This window comes from Pangasianodon hypophthalmus, chromosome 1, assembly GCF_027358585.1.
Source record: "Pangasianodon hypophthalmus isolate fPanHyp1 chromosome 1, fPanHyp1.pri, whole genome shotgun sequence".
Lineage (NCBI taxonomy): Eukaryota > Metazoa > Chordata > Actinopteri > Siluriformes > Pangasiidae > Pangasianodon > Pangasianodon hypophthalmus.
Window position 1 is genome coordinate 21,975,706 of NC_069710.1, and position 18,336 is coordinate 21,994,041.

The window sequence follows — 18,336 nt, forward strand, 5'->3', positions numbered from 1 at the left end:
TCACAATGTTTCATTCATAGTAATTCATTCAGTCTTCTTTCAATGTGTTACCTCTTAATGCAGTGCTAATATTCGTAATACAGTATTGGATTACTGGATTACTAATTATTAAATTGGATTACAAAACTCAATATCATTGCCTTAGAAATCACACCAAGCAGGTTTGCCTTCAACTCTAGGCCAATTAAAGCTTGCATACTCAAATGGGGTATGCAATAATAATGTAATAGTTTAGTATTTCATTTTGAATTAAGCAATAATTACAGATTAACTAAGGACTACTTACTAATCACATCAGCTTCTCAAATGCTTATCTACCTACTGAGGAACTACTAGCTGATGGAAAGTAGCCTAAAGCAACATTTCAATAACTACAATATAAATATTTTTTATCCTTTATTATTATAAACATAAAAAGGTCTGCTCAGAAGAGGCAGAGGTCAACACACCCCTTATTCACTACCCTGCCTTCTGAGCTCTTGTTGAACTTTTATATGTGGTGGTATGAGATAAATGAGACTCTTGCTAAAACTCTAATGTCTAGTAGAATATATTTCTTTCATTACTACTGACTGCTTAGCTAGCATTTCTCCAGGTGATATTTAACACTTGGTAATTACTGCTTAGTTCATAATGAACTACCAAACCATTTCTTCTTCTTCTTATTATTATTATTATTATTACTACTACTACTACTACTACTGAGTAATTACCCAGGGTATACCCAGTTAATAGTAATAACTTACCTGTAGGTGTTAATATAGCACTTTACCCTGCATAGTTTAGTGTTTATCCTGCTTTTACCTCTCACACTTTAACCTCATGCAGAGATTATTGATTAGTAAGAGAGTTGGTAGAGGTGAGCTGGAGCAGAAAAGCATTAAGATGTGTATGACAGACACCAGATATGGGGAACACTGCAACAGCTGGATGTTTTATCAGGGTAAATGTGTTAGTGAATTAGCCTAATTTTAGTGTAGGGCTGATATCCAATTAGTAGTGCGCTAAGGGCTTATGGAAAGTAGAGAGCAGAGTTTGCCTTGAAGAAAATTTTAAGACCAATTCGTTAAAGGAAAGATCCGCCCTAAACGAACTTAATCTTGTTAACTTTATTTTGTATTGAAATTTTGAGTTGAATTTCATAATTTTCTTCAACATGTTCGACTACCTGCTAATAATGGTGCAAGTAGGATTTAACCCTTGCTTCATCGCTACCTAAAGAGAGCAGCACTCTAGTCCAATTACTCTGTCCAGGTCTCTCATCTTCTTAACTGTATGCTGTTCAAACAGATAAAATTCTAAAACTTCAAATTTTTCAAGCTAATACTGGCAGTCAACATCATCATGCTTGTTAGGGCTGCACAATATTGAAAAAAAATGCGATATGCGATATCTTGTTAAATAATGCGATATGCGGTGCGATAATGCTATAAGTGTGTAAAAACAATTTAAATTATATTTATATGTGTATATATATATATATATATATATATATATATATATATATATATAAAATATTTAAACATATATATATATATATATATATATATATATATATATATATATGTTTAAATATTTTATATATATATATATATACTGCATTGTACACTATATGTCCAAAAGTATGTGGACACCTGACCAGCACACCCATAGTGGCACACATTTGTATAGGATGTCTTTGTATGCTGTAGAATTAAGATTTCCCTTCAGTAGTAAGAGGCCCGAACATGTCCGACCATGACAATGCCCCGTGCACAAAGTGAGGTCCAAGAAGACATGGTTTGCCAAGGTTGGAGTGGAAGATCTCTAGTGGACAGCACAAAGCCCTGACCTCAACCCCACTGAACACTTTGGATTGAGTTGGAATGCTGACTGCTTGCCAGACGTTCTTGCCCAACATCAGTGCCTGACCTCGCTAATTCTCTTGTGACACTCCAAAATCTAGTGGAAAGCCTTCCCAGAAGAGTGGAGGTTATTGTAACAACAAAGGAAACCTAAATCTGGAATGGGATGTTCAACAACACATATCAGTGTTATGGTTAGGTGTCCACAAACTTTTGGCCATTTTTTGAGACATTTGCTATCTCCCCTAATTCTACAATGGACTTCTCATTAATATGTTAGTGAATGATGCTGGAAAATGGTGAGTGAATAAAAGAAGCTCTTGCTCTTTTCTTTTAGGAGCTGAAAAAACAAAAAAAAGCTAAAAGAGCTTTTTTTTTTTTTTTTTTTAGCTAAAAGAGCTAAAATTTTGTCTCTTATCACTCTTTTGTTACTATACTACCAATGTCCCCCAAATGACGTCAGCACGGCATACAAGCGCTAATTTATATACATTATATATATATATATATATATATATATATATATATATATATATATATATATATATATATATATATATATACACACACACACACACACACACACACACACACATACAAATTAGCAGAATGGCTAAGCACACCACAAATATTCCAACAGAAACATGTTTAAAGTCTTTCAGGGTGGAGTTTTTCCTTAAGGGTAAGCTTGTCTGTTGGTTGTTGCTGTTTTTTGCTACTTACTTTTGTAACTTTAATAAGAAGTGAACTCTAACACAGCATTTTAATGTCTCTGAGAGTATTTAGCAGCACCTGATATGCTAATATGTGGTCAAACCTGAAGTTGTTTGATAAAATACGAGGACAGGGCGCCTCATGAACTCGGTCACTCACTCGGTGTGTGTCATTCATTCGACATTAGTGAAACACGTAGAGGAACTGGAGCATTTTCTTAGCCGAGGTGTTTGCATGCAGTGTGTAATACCTGGATAAATAGGTTTCAGAGCACACTCACCACCTCAGAGCTTTTCTTTCCAAACAGCGGTGTGTGTTTGTTCAGTACAGGTGCGTCCCCTCGGCTTGGACTCAGCCGAGCTTGTTGTTCTTTCACTACCTGACTCCAGCGCAGGTATAAAAGGTCACTCTTAACCGGTAACGGACTTTTCTCTAGCATCGCCATATTTACATTTACACCAATAACACCCAGGCGGTAACGTCTTCATCCACTCACATAACAACAATCTGGCTCATTTAAATTCAACCGCCACTACGGTTCTCGGTTCTAAGCGAATAAATATATTTTGTCTCAACAAGAAGCAAAATCAATTTAAGTAAGCCCGATAAATACAACAGTTTACTCTCGGAGTTATTTTCCCTGTTTGACTGTGTAACCCTCATATGTCTAAAATGACAGAGAAGTGGGCGGGATTCACCAGTGAGTAACTGTGTGTTCAAGTGCTCCTGGGAAGTTCGTATTTACGCGTTGGGTAGTCGTAATTACGACCTCAGGTACGTTCAAGTCACTTTGGTCGGAGCAAGATGGCGGTGTACCTTCTCTTAATTAACTACAAAAAATACAGCAAGGTGTTTTAACTCTACTGGAACACGAAGAACAAAGAATGAGCATCAGGTGTGTTTTGCTTTTTTATGTGTTTAATCAATTTAGGAAGCCACTGTAAACTGTAATTGTACAATGCTATCGTATTTTGTGCATGTAATTAGCTTGTTTATTTGTAAATAAAAACCCTGACAAAGACATGTCACTGCTAAATACCCAGTCAATTTCAACTAATTTACCGTCAGATACAGACGCTGCATACACTGACTCCATCATGTTTATCTTGCTGACACGCAACCCCAACTTGGAAACTCGAAGTTCAAAGAAAATCCCGAGTTTCCCACTCGTAATTACGACTTTGTGGCGACGTTCATGTGCGTTCAACTCGTAAATCCCCGTAAGTAAATATAGGCGTGGCTCAGGCTTCAAAGGTAAAGTCACGTGACCTCTTTTAGGCCCCACACTCATGAAGGGATTGTAAACACTGCATCGTTTGTCTCGGCGTTTGTCTCACTGTTCAGCGTTTTAACACTTACATACTGCTCATATTCTGGCTATAAGGGTCTGCTCATTTTTGAGATTGGTCCCAATTTGTTCTTACTCCAATTCTTTTTCTTATCTAGGAACACCTTTAAAAATGTTTCTGAAGTCATTGGAGCTATATTATCACAGTTTAAATCACTCATTTATTGTCTTTTGTTGTTGCTGTTGTTCCCCAGCCTGCGTAACAGAAAATGACAGGTATAATGATTTTAATGAAGTTTAGTAATTGGTAAACATGCCATTAACATTTTTGAACTTGAACTTGAAATTGAAAAAAAAAACAACTACATTATATGGCCAAAGGTTTGTGGACACCTGACCATCACACCCGATTGTATAAAATGTCTTTGTATGCTGTAGCTTTACAATTTCCCTTTACTGAAACTAAGAGGCCCAAACATGTTTCAGCATGGCAGTGCCCCTGTGCACAAAGCGAGGTCCATGAAGACATGGTTTGCCAAGGTTGAAGTGATCTGTGAAGTGATCTGCCTGACCTCAACCCCACTGAATACATTGGGATGAACTGGAGCACTGACTGTGTACCAGGCCTCTTTGTCTGACATCACTGCCTGATCTCACTAATGCACTAGTGGCTGAAAGAGCAAAGAATGCTCCAAAATCTAGTGGAAAGCCATCCCAGAAGAGTGGAGGTTATGGGATGGAGGAGAATGGGATGCTCAAAAAGCACATATGAATGTTAGGGACAGGTGTCCACATACTTTTGGCCATATAGTGTACATCATGAACACTAGGGTGGCATGGTGGCGGAGTGGGAAATGCTTCACAGCTCCAGGTTCCTGGACTTGATCCTGAGTTTGGGTTACTGTATTTTCAGGAGTTTTGCATTTTCTTCCTATGTTCATGTGGGTTTCCTCTGGGCTCTGCCTCCCACTTTCCAGAGAACATGCATGTAGGCAGATTGGCTATGCTAAATTGCTCCTAGGTAAGAATGTGTGTGAATGGTGCCCTGCGATGGACTGGCATCCTATCTGGAGTGGACTGTTCAGCCACCTAGTGTTACCCAGGGATATGCTCCAGATTCACTGGGACCCTGACCAGCAATTACTGAAGATGGATGGATGGATGGATTTATGAATGAATAAATGAATCATTAACACTGACTTCACTCCCTGGTGGGGTAGAGAAGGAGTTAGTGTTAATCATTCATTCATTCATTCATACAGAATACATTTGCAAATATCATACTTTCAGGTTCCTGCCATATTTGCAAATATGGCAGTAACTTGAAAGTATGATGGTAAAATTGTTTTACAGTCTTTTTGTTGGACAGAAACTGCATCTCCTCCTCTTCCCACCAGATTTGTTTCACGTACAGCGTAATAGGCCCTGAAAGTAATTCTTCCCATGCAAATAACATAGCTATATGCCCAGACCTAATTTTACTGTTATTCTCCAATAACTGCTCAATAGCTTATATGAGTCTACTTAGAAATGTGTTGTGGTGGGGATCCCAGCATATCTCACAATGCAGTAGCATGCCCTCTCAAGAAATTGTCAAGACACTCCTTGACCTTTATCCCTACCTGTCCCAATGCAAAAAATGCAAGCACTTTTTTTCATAGGAGCTTTCACAGTTTTGATATTTTCCCCATTTTTAACCTGTAATTCATTCAATACATGCTGCTCAAAACTGACCCAGAACAGAACCTATGTACAAAAATATGTAGCACCTGTCTGAAATTAAGTGGATTTTTTTTTGTTAATTTTGGGTCACTTTAGGAAACGTCACTAAATTCCAGGCCAAAATAAAATTATTTAGGGTGGTATCAATGCCTTTAATGGGTCGTGTATTATAGTATGGTTTGCTACAGGCTCTAAATGATTTTATAGGTGCAAGTTCAAACATGAAACTGGTTCAATGAAATTCTGTGGTAAAATTATTGTTGAAACATGGCACATTATTGGCAACATTATTGGCAACCACACAATAATATTTGGCAAAGCCTGCCTTTGGCAAAGCCTTTGGCAAAGCCTGCCTCCCCACGCTGCCATGCGAATCCCCCCTGCGAGTGACAGTCGTCGATAACCGTCCCATCAGAGGAGGCCTCATCACTCATCAGACCTGTCCGCTCACCCTACAGGTGGGATTACTGCACTTTGAGGAGACAACATTTTTCGTCATCTCCACTCCTTCGAACCCCATCATCCTGGGCTTCCCCTGGCTGCAACTTCATAACCCCGTCATGTCCTGGAAGGAGGGAGAACTGATCAGTTGGTCACCCCACTGCCAGAACCACTGCCTCCGCCAGGTCCAGTAACAGCCATCTCTCTCGACCTCCATCGAAAGTCCCAACACATCAGAGAACATCTCAATACCGCGCGAATACCAGGATCTACGAGAGGTGTTCAGTAAAGAGAGAGCCAGGCAGCTACCCCCCCACCGCCCATGGGACTGCGTGATCGAGCTGCTGCCCAACGCCATGCCACCCAAGAGTAAAGTTTACCCTCTCTCTCTTCCCGAGACCAAGGCTATGGAGGAATGCATCAAAGAAGCCCTAGCCATGGGCTATATTCGACCCTCCACTTCTCCAGCAGCAGCGGGGTTCTTCTTCATTGAAAAGAAAGGTGGGGGTCTGCGGCCATGCATCGACTACAGGGGACTGAATGCGTTGACAGTCCAATACCCCTACCCTCTCCCACTGGTACCAGCACCCTTAGAGCAACTCAGGGAGGGTCAGATATTCACTAAGCTGGACTTGCGCAGCACGTACAATTTAGTAAGGATCAAGGAGGGGGATGAGTGGAAGATGGTGTTTCACACCACCAGGGGGCACTACGAGTATCTAGTGATGCCTTATGGATTAACCAATGCCCCAGCAGTGTTTCAATCATTCATAAACGAGATCTTCAGGGATGTGCTCCACCGCTACGTCATCGCATATATCGACGACATTCTTATCTACTCGTCCACTTATGAGGAACATGTCCACCACGTCAGAGCGGTCCTCACCCGGCTGCTGAAACACCAGTTTCTTCAAGGCCGCGAAATGTGAATTCCACCAAGACTCCATTACCTTCCTGGGTTACGTCATCTCAAACAAGGGGGTGGAGATGGACGCCGGCAAAGTAAAGGCAGTCGCGGACTGGCCCGAACCTACCACAGTCAAAGAATTGCAGCGGTTCTTGGGTTCGCAAACTTTTACCAGCAGTTCATAAGGAATTACAGCGGCATTGCTAACCCAATGACATCACTCCTGCGGGGTAAACCATGGCGTCTACGCTGAACGGAACAGGCCTGATCCACATTCAACCAGCTAAAGACTAGCTTCACCACAGCGCCGATCTTGAGGCACCCAGACCCCAGCCTGCCCTTCATCGTCGAGGTGGACGCCTCCAGCTGCGGAATCGGGGCCGTACTCTCACAGCGACCATGGAAACCCAGGAAATGTTTATCCTTGTGCTTACTTTTCCCGAAAGCTAACCTCAGCTGAAGCTAACTATGACGTCGGCAATCGGGAGCTCCTATCTATCAAGTAAGCATTGGTAGAATGGCGGCATTGGTTGGAGGGAGCGTGTCACCCATTCGTAGTACTGACTGACCATCATAACCTGGAATATAATGTAACCAGCAGCCCGGAGCCAATACTACCGCCTGCCATAGTACTCGCACCTATCAGGTGGGACATCATGGAGGAGATCCAGCGGGCCCAGGCCAACGAACCACCACCACTAGCTTGTCCACCCACCAAACTCTTCGTGCCTGCTCCTCTTCATCCGAGAATAATGCGGTGGATGCACAAGATGCCCAGCTCCGGCCACCCTGGTATCCGGCGCACCACAGCCCTGATCAGCAACCGCTTTTGGTGGCCAGCACTGGCCCAGGACGTGGAGGAGTACGTGGGGACCTGCAGCACCTGTGCACAGTCTCGAACCAGCCGCCAGCTCCCCGTGGGCCTGTTAGAACCTCTGCCCATTCCCAAGCGACCCTGGTGGCGGGGGCGTGCTGGTTTGTCACAGACGCCAGCACGACCGTCACAGACGCCCACATCCCAGATTCCAGGTGGGTCAGAGGGTCTGGTTATCCACGCAAAACCTAAGACTGAGGCTACCCTGCCACAAGCTGAGTCCGCGATTCATTGGCCCTTTTCGTATCGTCCGCAAAGTGAACCCGGTGACGTATCGCCTGCCAACTCCCTGCCTCGTATCGGATCTCCCCCACCTTCCACGTGTCCCTGCTCAAACCAGCATGCCCCTGCCAGGACGACACAACCACGAGGAATGAACCACCGCCACCGCTCGACATTGACGGGTCCCCAGCTTATAGGGTGAGTTCACTCCTCAACTCTCGACGCCATGGTAACCGCTTACAGTATCTGGTGGACTGGGAGGGGTACGGCCCAGAGCGATCCTGGGTAAATGCGGATGACATCCTCGACCCCTCCTTGGAGGTGGACTTCCATAGCCTCCACCCCAACCGGCCAGCTCCTCAGCCCCGGGGCTGTCCACATCGTAGAACACCTGGAGGTGTTCCTAGAGGGGGGGCTCTGTAGCGTCACCACCGGCACCTGCCCGCCAGAGGGAGCCCTCGCCTGAGTTTTGACGCCACCCAGGAGGAACAATTCCGGGGTTTTACGGACATTTAAACAGCGCGTTCACCACACTAGGACGCGAATTATTGTTTTCAGGATATTACCAAGCCTTTTCTCTCTGCCTTAGTGTTTTGTTTGTCTTTTGTGCTTGACCCTGTTCACGTTTACAGTTTTCTGCCTTTGCCTTGTGTTTTTTGGATTTGATTGCATCGCTGCTTGACTTCCTGGTTTATCGGACTTTGCTATCTGTTTCTCGACTACGTTTTCTGCCTGCTGTTTTGGATTATCTGCTATTAAACTGCTAATGGATCCTACTCAACCCGCCTCCGGCGATTCTTTACACCTTGGACCTTTTTGTTTGTTTGTTTAACATGTATTCAGTGTCATTCAGTGGTAATAAAGGAGTTCCTGTAAACTGGGAGCCAAAAAACGGATGACAATCACTTAGAAATTTCTATATTTCAATAAATATATCAGTAAATATTAAATAACAGGTGAACAAATCTGATTGTGTAACTAATGGAATTACAGTTTTGATTTCTCTTATGATTAAAATGCTGCCTAGCAACTCTAGGTTTTGAATAAGATTAAATGATAATTAGCTCTATTTCACCTTTTCTAACTGCCACCGGCAGTGTATAACACCCACGTAGTCTCTTGCGCACATCTATACACATAAAAGCTATTTCAACAATGTCACACATGCAGTATTCAGAACAAATACAACTGTCATACAACAATCACTCCCCTTTATCTTCTCATTTGCTGGCTTGTTGAACTACCTGATGTATATGGAGATATGGTGATATCTGTTCAGCAGCTTGTGACTATTGTCAGAGCTACAAGTGACTAACCCCTCATGTCATTGACTGCTCTCACTTAGCACTCATTGTTATTTGTATTTCTGATGTTCACATTGAACAAGGTATGTAGCGTTGAAGGCTTTTTCAGTGTTAACTGCTGAATCTGATATTCTTAGCTGGGATTCCCACTAATTTGCAGCTTTTCATTTTGGTGTGGGTGTTCCCTCCAGACAAATATCTGCTCTTCTACATGTGGGATTGGATTTCCCCTAAATAGGAAAACAATGGTGAGCATCAAATATGTGGCTACTGCCAAGGCATTGATCATCTAACTCTGATATCTACTGCGTAGACTATACAGTGATTCCAGTGCCGACACAGACGCTCAGCTGACAGATTTGAATCCTGGCTCACAGTGGAATCTGGCCCGAGAAATAAGCATCCAGACCTGGTAACAACCCATAAACACCACAAGAAGCTTAGTCTGAGTTGCTCTCTAGCCGTTTAGAATGAATGACTTGGCTGCAGACATGGCTTAGCTGAAAACCAATAATCTAGGAGCTGAGACTTTGTAACCTGGGACAAAATCTTCAGCATAGCCCACCTTATAGCTCAGTGGTGTAAAGGCAGCACTTTTCAGGGTAGTCGTTTTCCTCATGATATTGTTGGCAGATGTTATCCAGGTGTTATAGATATCCAAAGGCAAAAATACCACCAAGGGGCTGTATAATAGAGTTGCTCCACATCAATGACATTTGTTAATAATAGTTTAAAGAAATATCTGACACTGGTAAGACTTCCTTTGTGCCAACCCCTGTGAAGAACTCCATGGTATTATACAGTACACCTTATCTCTATATACATGGTGTTTCTATAAATGACTATAAAAAACTGAGCGAACTCTGAAATCTATGTGTCCTAAATATAAGAGTCTTTATCAACTAGAACTTCAAAGAAACACATCACTTGAAGTGAGATGAGTTGACTGTTGATTAAACACTGCTTTTTCACAGAGGCATACAAACCTGCTTTACAAGAATAAAACAAGAGTGAGAGAAAGAGCTGGTAGAAAAGTTCAAGATTTGCATTTATTGTTCATATGTTGTTCGACAGTTATGAAATCTTGGGATTTTCCTGGTGAGTCAAAATCACATAACAGGTACAGTGCAGATTTTCATTTTGTGACCGGTGATATTTAACATCAAACATTTGAGGTTGAGTCACAAATCCATTAAGAATCACATCCTATTTATCCACTGAGAATTCCTTTAGAATCCATCTATTCATCCTGATATTATATATGTTTGTGTACTGTGTGGTACTTTAAATCAGAGAACACCCTTGACTCTTTGAGAACCAACAGCTCTCAGAATACTTCACAAAGTTACAGGTACTTCTGTCAACATCCAGGAGGTGGTACTGTTTCCTGTTCTAAGTCACCATAGCTGAGCTAAACACCTATAAATGGCACAAAGACAGGCAACTGGATATGGAGATGTGAAATGAATTGTCATTGAGGCAGCTGTAGTAGTTCAATATTCACTGCAACATGTGTGACACACATCAATTTCAGAGTCTGCACCTTGTGTCATACACAAGTGTGGTTTATGTATGAAGGCACTGTTTCCTCTTAGCCTTCCAGGCATACAAGAAGTACATGATGTGGCCTGCAGTAATGAACAACACAGAGATGATGACAAGAATACCAAAGTGTTGTGGCTGCGGTGCAGAGATCACCATGAGGAAGTGTAGCAGATCCATCATGTAGTTTATTGAACTCTGGACTCCATTTACAATGCCACGCTCAGACTCACAGATGGTTTCCTGTAGCAGCTGAGTTACTGTCAGGTCAAACGACCACAGGCCTATAAAGAGAAGAGGAAGAGATAGAGTTATGAACATTGTCATAGACCACATGCAAGACCAAACAATGCAATGGCCAAGATTATCTCTAGGTTTATTAACTGAGTGCATTCAGTTATTAAAGCACTCAGTATTTTTGAGTAAGAGTCTCTCAACTCCCAAGCAAATCATGATTTAGCCATTCCGCTCTTCCTTGCAAAAAATGCTCCAGATCTGTCAAATTGTGTGTGGATCTCCTGTACACAGGCCTCTTCAAGTCATTCCACAAGTTTTTGATAGGATTTCGATAGAGGAGTCTCAATCATTGAACAGTTGATAATTTCAGTTTGATATGATAGACTAAAAGTTAAAACTCTAATGATGCTTATAATGATGCACTTGATGCACATCCAGTCTTCTCACCAATTCGAGCTGTGATGACTCCCAGGAACAGCAGAGAGATGGATGCATAAGACTCAGGTGCTGGCCCTGTTGGTACATTTTCAAACAGTACTGTATTGTTGGTCCAGTGAATTGCTGAGCGGTCAGGCAACAGAGGCTGGTTGTTACCGTGGAGGTATCCATGTCTGCTGTGTCCTCTTCCATTCATCCCTCCCATGTATGAGGCATTAGACGCTTTTAACATGCTGAGGTCCATAGGGCTGCCAGGGGCAAAGACAGAGCACAGGCACAACAGCAGACAGGACAGATGCAGGCAGCTAGAGATCATACCTGTTTTGATCAGGCCATAGGCTTTGCGGAGATTGGTGAACAGAACCGTACCCAGCAGGCCAGCCATGGCCGAGACACCCATGAGCAAGCTGAGAAGGGATCCGCTGATACCTTGTGTATATGCATAACCAGTGGTGATACAGTCGAAGCCCAGCACAGTGGTGTAGAGGAAGGCCAGGCCCAGACCTGCCAGGAACACAGGCTGCCTATAATAAGCTTTCCAGCCCTCCTTGCAGGTACCAAGGAGCCTGCACAGGCGTTGAAGACATGGTGGCAGGCTGGTACTCCCTCTCAAATGCAGACCTCTGGTGTTCTCAGTGAAGGACGCTGTCTGCCTTAATGAAATCTTACCTGCATGATGAAGAAGAAAAATACTTACTACTCTTCTGCAACTGCTGTGATTTCACAAATCCTTTAAAAAATAAGACTTTTCCATTCTTCACACTGTAGGTTTGTTAGATTTAAGAATGCCTTTGACTTAAATTACTTTGTGGTCTGTCTAATGTATATAACAGAGAATATGGCCACAGACCCTTTTTTCAATTTTATCTCACTCTATAAAAGCATTTTAACCTAGTTAGATTAGAGATTGTGATACTAATACAGGAGTACACTTCATAATATACTAGACAAGTCATAGAATAATGATTATACTACAATTAGTATAGTCCACGAATTTGTTTGGACAAGTGGATTTCCAAGAGTGCTTATATTTAGTATAACCACACTAGTAAGTTTCACTATTTGTATAACTCCTCTTGTCTGTGTTCACCACATAACATTCTAGTTCTAGTAATAGTCCCACTGAAACCATAACTACAGTACAGTTCTTGACATCATCAGCGAAAGCTCATCAGATGAAGATGAAAAGGAATAGGGGAAGGGAAGCCAGCTAGCCGACAGGCTGTCAGTGAAAAATATGCCTTCTTCAGGATCTATTTCCATTCGTGGCGCAAACATTAACAAATTATGTAATGTTATTATGTAATAATGTAAGTACCTTAACTAAAGTTAGGAATAAGTAAAAATTCATTGACAGTATACTGTAAGTTCACAGCTTAGTGTCTATGTAGATAGCTACATTGGTGTAAAATAATGGCTGTGCTCTCTGGTTGCAGTGTGTGTGAGCCATAAGGATTAACCTTGTTTTTATTGAAAATAAAAATGGCTAAGCTGTCCTCATTGAAATCAGTGCTACAGATTCTCACCTGATCTGGATTTTCAGCCACCTTACAATTTTTGTTTAAAAAAAGGCCACTTATAGTGTATATAAAAAGTCTACACCCCCCTGTTAAAATGCCAGGTTTCTGTTGATGTAAAAAAAGGGGGACCAAGATAAATAATTTCAGAACTTTTTCCACCTTTAATGTGACCTATAACCTGTACAACTCAATTGAAAAACAAACTGAAACCTTTTAGGTGGGGCGAGTAAAAATAAAAAAAATGATAATAATATCGTTGCATAAGTGTGCACTCCCTTAAACTAATACTTTGTTGAAGCACTGTTTGATTTTATTACAGCACTCAGTCTTTTTGGGTATGAGTCTATCAGCATGGCACATCTTGACTTGGCAATATTCGCCCACTCTTCATTGCATTACTCACCCAACCTAAAAGATTTCAGTTTGTTTTTCAATTGAGTTGTACAGGTTATAGGTCACATTAAAGGTGGAAAAAGTTCTGAAATTATTTATCTTGGTCTCATTTTTTTACATCACAGAAGCGTGGCATTTTAACAGGGGTATGTAGACTTCCAGACATTCACTGTATGTCATAGTATTGGATCATTTGGCTGATTCATACTGAGATTTTGCTAATTTTACACTGTTATACGTATAGGTACATGGACACATACTCTAAAAAACATGTTTTATAAAGTTTAGGGTGACTTTAAAGTCTTGTTATTGTAGCATATTAGATCATACCCTTTACCTTGTGAACTCTTCCTTTCCTTCCTCCTCTCCAGATAGCACTGCTCCTCTACTATGGGCAGTTTGACTGAAAGCGCTGGTACAATGCGATACACTCTGGAGAGGAAGACAAACTCCACAATCAAGGAGACCAGATTCCAACCCAGGATGAAGCCACAACCCACCACATTTGAGGCCAGGGTCATGACCTGACCCACAGCCAGCGGAGCCAAAATGTTGGTCACTTGGTCAATGCGTCGCATGGTGGCATTCATCCCTAAGCGGCATTAGAGCAATGTCCTTTGTATGTGGCCAAAAAACAGCTAATACTGATAATACAGATGTTACCCAGAAATGTTATTGGAATAATGCACTTACAGCATATTAGTTTATTATAAAGTGTATATGTTTCCATCATGAATATTTTGAATGCATTTGGATCAGCATACTAATCTTACCAGCTAGGTGGCCACGGTTGTAGCCGGTTATGACCACTATCCAGTCTCTCTGGATGGCAATGTTCAGGGCCGTGCTGGCGAGGTTCGCCACATCTGCTAGGATGATCACCACCGTATAACAAACCACCTTGTGTGAGTCATGTGATGCAACATGTTACAACACATGCTGCATTAGGGCAACTCTTATTAAAAGTACTGATAGCATATAAAACACACCAATATTAACACATGGAGTATATATAAATATGTGAAGAAACAGTAACAGTTACTCACAGTTAACCAACCATCCCAGATTTGCTCAATCCACTTTTTGTATGAGAATACCAACATAAGAACCATACTACAGACTGTCACGGAGATGTTTTGAATGAACAAGGACGCATGAGCCACTGCAGTGAAGAACATTGAGGATTGTTTCAGTGCTTAAACAACAAACCTTTAGTAACATCTGACATGCAAATGTCACAAACATTAATTAAATAAACAGCAAAAAAATTGGTTGGTTATATAAGACTGGACCTTATGCAAGGCATTGCACATCAACTTGATGACTGAAAGACTTTTTCAAGTGCCAGCTATAATGGCACAGAACAGCAAATGCAACAAAAATTCTACCTTTGTTTCTTGGGTTACGGTCCACCCAGTCTCCAATTAGAGCACCTAATAAAAGCACAGAACCAGCCACCACCAGCCCAAAGATGGCAGTTAGCAGTAAGTTATGCCCATACAGCTCAATCAGAAAGACAGAGATGGCAAAGTGCCACATACGATCACCCTGGCACAGAAGCAGAGAGACACACCCCACAAAATAAATGCAGCAGAGAATAATGACAAATACAGCAGAGAACAAACACTGTTTTTTTTTTTTTTTTAAATTCTTTTTTAACTTGGTTTCTTACCCACATTGACAATGCTCCACTGACATATATGAGGAACTTGGGGCCTGTGAGGTAGCTGAGCACTGATCCTGAGAGACAGGGAGTTTGGGTTTGTTTTAGTTTTTGTGTGTGTGTGTGTGTGTGTGTGTGAGAGTGTGTGTTTTTACTAACATCTTACAGTCTTGGCTTATTTATTCATTATTCATCTAAAATCATACTATTCATGAACTTAACTGGAAAAGTATGTCATTACAAGAGAAATGCAAGTCTGGACTCGCCTAGGGGTCCTTGGAGTTTTAACAATTTAAGTCAGCCAATTCTGTATTCATTCCATCAATATTCAGTAGGGTCACAGTGTATCTGGATCCTATCCCAGTAAAAGATTGGGCGCAGGGCAGGAATTCAGGACAGATGGGACAGCAGTCGATCATAGGGCACCATGTACACAAATATTCACACCTAGGGGCAATTTAGACTAGTCAACCTGCCTACTGGCATGTTTTTGTGTGGTGAGAAGAAAGTGGAGAACCCAGAGGAAATCCATGCAACGCAGGGAAAACACATGAAACTCTGAGTAATAGAGACACTTGATGAACGCTACTGTGTTCTAGTGTTTGGCTGGTTGAAGTTTCTCACCTGAGTTACCCCTGCTCTTCTTTTCTTGTGCCATTTTGATGTCATTGTTCTCATTCTCTATCATTACACCACCACCACAGTGAGGTAAATCTGCTCTCAAAGACATGCTACAGAAAACAAATACAGCTTTCAACCCGGCAAGGCCTAAACCACAACCACAAACCCGCAAAATGGAATAGAATAGAATAGCATAGAATATATATATATAAACACACACACAATAATACACATATATACATGTATATATAAATTTATTTATTAAAATGCATATATAAATTTATTAATACTTATAGGTGGCTTCTTGCTGAAGCTAGTTTAGTATATAACTACAGTATATAACATGCAGTGAAGTATAAAAATACAGTATATAACTGCTCTGATATATCATTTTATATTTAATTGAATATGTTTAAACTTCCCATGACACCATTTTATTCATAGAATTATGAATGTCTTTAGTTTTCACAATTCTGTAATTAAACAGCCAAAATACTTTGAATAAATTGGTAACACTTTACAGGTTCCCTTGACTGACACACCACAAGCAAGACTAAGACAGTAACGTACTGATTTGTTTTTTCTTGAAAAAAATCCACGTAAGCCAAATAACCAGCACCTGTATTAACCAACATTCATATCATCAATGAGTAAAATGAGTAACATTGGCCACAAAGGCAACACCTTAATGAACATGTCTGCAGTTGTTAACTGACAAAATTGGAGACCAGAGTTTAGTACGTTATCAAATTTTAGTAACATACTGTAATTTATTTTTTGCTAATTTATGTGGACTTTTTAGTCTTAGTTTGAATAAATATTATTTGAAGGAGGTGTAGTAGGTGTAACATTTAAACACACCTCAATGAATACATGCATTAACTTACTTTCTTAAGTTTGTTACCATTACGTATGGTTTATCAATGCTCAATTTAACATTTATTAATGTTGACCAATGCAATATATAATATTAGTTAAGCAAACTTTAATGTACAGTGTTACCAAATAAATAATACAGTTTCCAGACCTAAAGTATCTATAATCATTTACCTCAAGCTTAAAAAGCCAAGGGACAATCCTTAAAGCCAACACACGTCACCTTTTGAATATGAGAGTGCTCAGGCTTGTTTCTGCTTTACGTCCAAGTCCTGTGTCAAGATTGTAGTGTCTTTGCCATGTGCTCCTGCTACAGGGACATGACCACAGACCTGAACTTGCAGTCAGAGTAGGACTGCTAACATAACAGCGTATGAGGACGTCATTGTATGAAAGTGCCAGAAAAGCAAAACAGGGCACACAGCCTGACAAAGGCAGCATATTCCAGAGCATGTGACCACCAGAAGGGACAATGTCATTGACAACCCCTGAGCATTACAAACAAGTGGTAGAATGAGAGTCACCTTGTGTCTTTGTTCCTTCTGTAGATATCTAATGACCTTCCTCTTCAGACTGTATCTATAATAATATTTTATTCTTTCTGCACTTACCTAGCAACAATTGCTTTGAGTATTAATTACTGTGTTATGGTCTTTTTGTTACCACTTAGCACTTGTACAAACTAACATTTTGTCTTTTATCTTTCAGATAATGATTCCTTGCAGATTTGCTAGGTGCTTTGGAGCACTGCACCTTCAACTGTTCGCATGTTTTGTAAGTCACTCTGGACAAGTGTCTGCTAAATGATTCATTCAGGTGACTCTCCCTCTCACACACACACATACACACTGGGAAAGATTGGGAAACTCGGTTATCTTTTGTAACTTCACTTTGTGTAATTCTTTGCAACAGCTTTTAATTGAACTACTTAACTGCTATTGAACTACTTGTCTGCTATGGCTTATCATTAATGTAAGTTAAACTCATAGCTCTTATTCTAATCTCTCTATGACAAAGACTAATAGATAACACTGGGAGTGTAACGATACAGCTCTACTGTTATACAGTCTAATAAAACATGTTATCTAAATTAATAGGAACACAGCAAATAGAGTTTCCATAAGCTGTTATTCAAAACACACAAGACAGGTACTTCTGATAGATCAGTAATCTTGCCAACACACAGTGATATCCCACATCCTGTTTTTCTCCTGGCCTGAACCAATGACTTCATTCATTCTAATATTTTTAAACAAAATGGATAGTTTTAAAGGATTTAATTCTATACAAGGTTTATTCTACCTCCCAAATTAAAATGTATTCAATAAATAATCTAAAGTTAATGATGCTCAGACTGACGTATTAAAGTTGTTGTGAGAAAACTCAGTGGATTTGAACTAAAGGTATCATTTATGGACTACATTTTCCTTGTATCATAGTGATCGTAGCTTTTATTAGAACCAAAACAAGCAGATTCATCTTATCAAACTAGGAAATACACCAGGACATATTTATTTAGTGACCAAATATTTTATTACTCTTTTAAAGCAAAACTGTCTGAGCACCGCAAAAGACACCACTGTGTTATTCAAACATTCATATAAACTTCCAAATATTGAATAATAACAAATCCATTACAATAAAAATTCATAAAGCATACATATACATATACATATATATATATATATATATATATATATATATATATATATATATATATATATATATAT

At 40.5% G+C, this 18,336-nt stretch overlaps 2 protein-coding genes across 4 annotated transcripts in view; both read right to left on the reverse strand.

Moving 5' to 3' along the window:
* The window catches only part of rapgef5b (Rap guanine nucleotide exchange factor (GEF) 5b), a 50,293-nt gene extending 47,030 nt beyond the window's left edge, over window positions 1-3,263 (reverse strand). Inside the window, 2 exon segments of the mRNA XM_053233808.1 lie at window positions 2,839-3,027; window positions 3,029-3,263. Of these exon segments, the coding sequence (XP_053089783.1) occupies window positions 2,839-3,027; window positions 3,029-3,046 (207 nt within the window). The 5' untranslated portion in view covers window positions 3,047-3,263.
* A 6,923-nt stretch (window positions 3,264-10,186) lies between these two features.
* On the reverse strand, window positions 10,187-18,325 carry si:ch211-254p10.2 (solute carrier family 40 member 1). 3 transcript variants are annotated; one of them, XM_053232861.1, is made up of 9 exons: window positions 16,830-18,325; window positions 15,734-15,840; window positions 15,119-15,186; window positions 14,835-14,994; window positions 14,493-14,608; window positions 14,220-14,346; window positions 13,784-14,038; window positions 11,543-12,202; window positions 10,187-11,142 (listed from the first exon to the last, which is right to left on the reverse strand). In XM_053232861.1, the coding sequence occupies exons 1-9, from the start codon at window positions 17,057-17,059 to the stop codon at window positions 10,883-10,885; spliced, it is 1,983 nt and encodes a 660-aa protein (XP_053088836.1). In that variant the 5' UTR covers window positions 17,060-18,325; the 3' UTR covers window positions 10,187-10,882. The 3 variants fall into 3 exon arrangements, with proteins under 3 accessions (XP_053088836.1, XP_053088842.1, XP_053088846.1); XM_053232867.1 differs by having other exon boundaries at window positions 10,190-11,142; window positions 16,781-18,321; XM_053232871.1 differs by lacking the exon at window positions 16,830-18,325 and having other exon boundaries at window positions 10,191-11,142; window positions 14,493-14,879; window positions 15,734-15,800.
* Window positions 18,326-18,336: the final 11 nt, after the last annotated feature.

Excerpts from the sequence above, each read along its gene's own strand:
- si:ch211-254p10.2 (XM_053232861.1), bottom strand. The coding sequence starts at position 17,059 with ATGCTCTGGAATATGCTGCCTTTGTCAGGCTGTGTGCCCTGTTTTGCT. Across the intron at positions 14,609-14,834 it reads CCGTAACCCAAGAAACAAAG|TGGCTCATGCGTCCTTGTTC; the intron begins GTAGAATTTTTG and ends TCTTCACTGCAG. Across the intron at positions 11,143-11,542 it reads AGTCATCACAGCTCGAATTG|GCCTGTGGTCGTTTGACCTG; the intron begins GTGAGAAGACTG and ends TTCTCTTTATAG.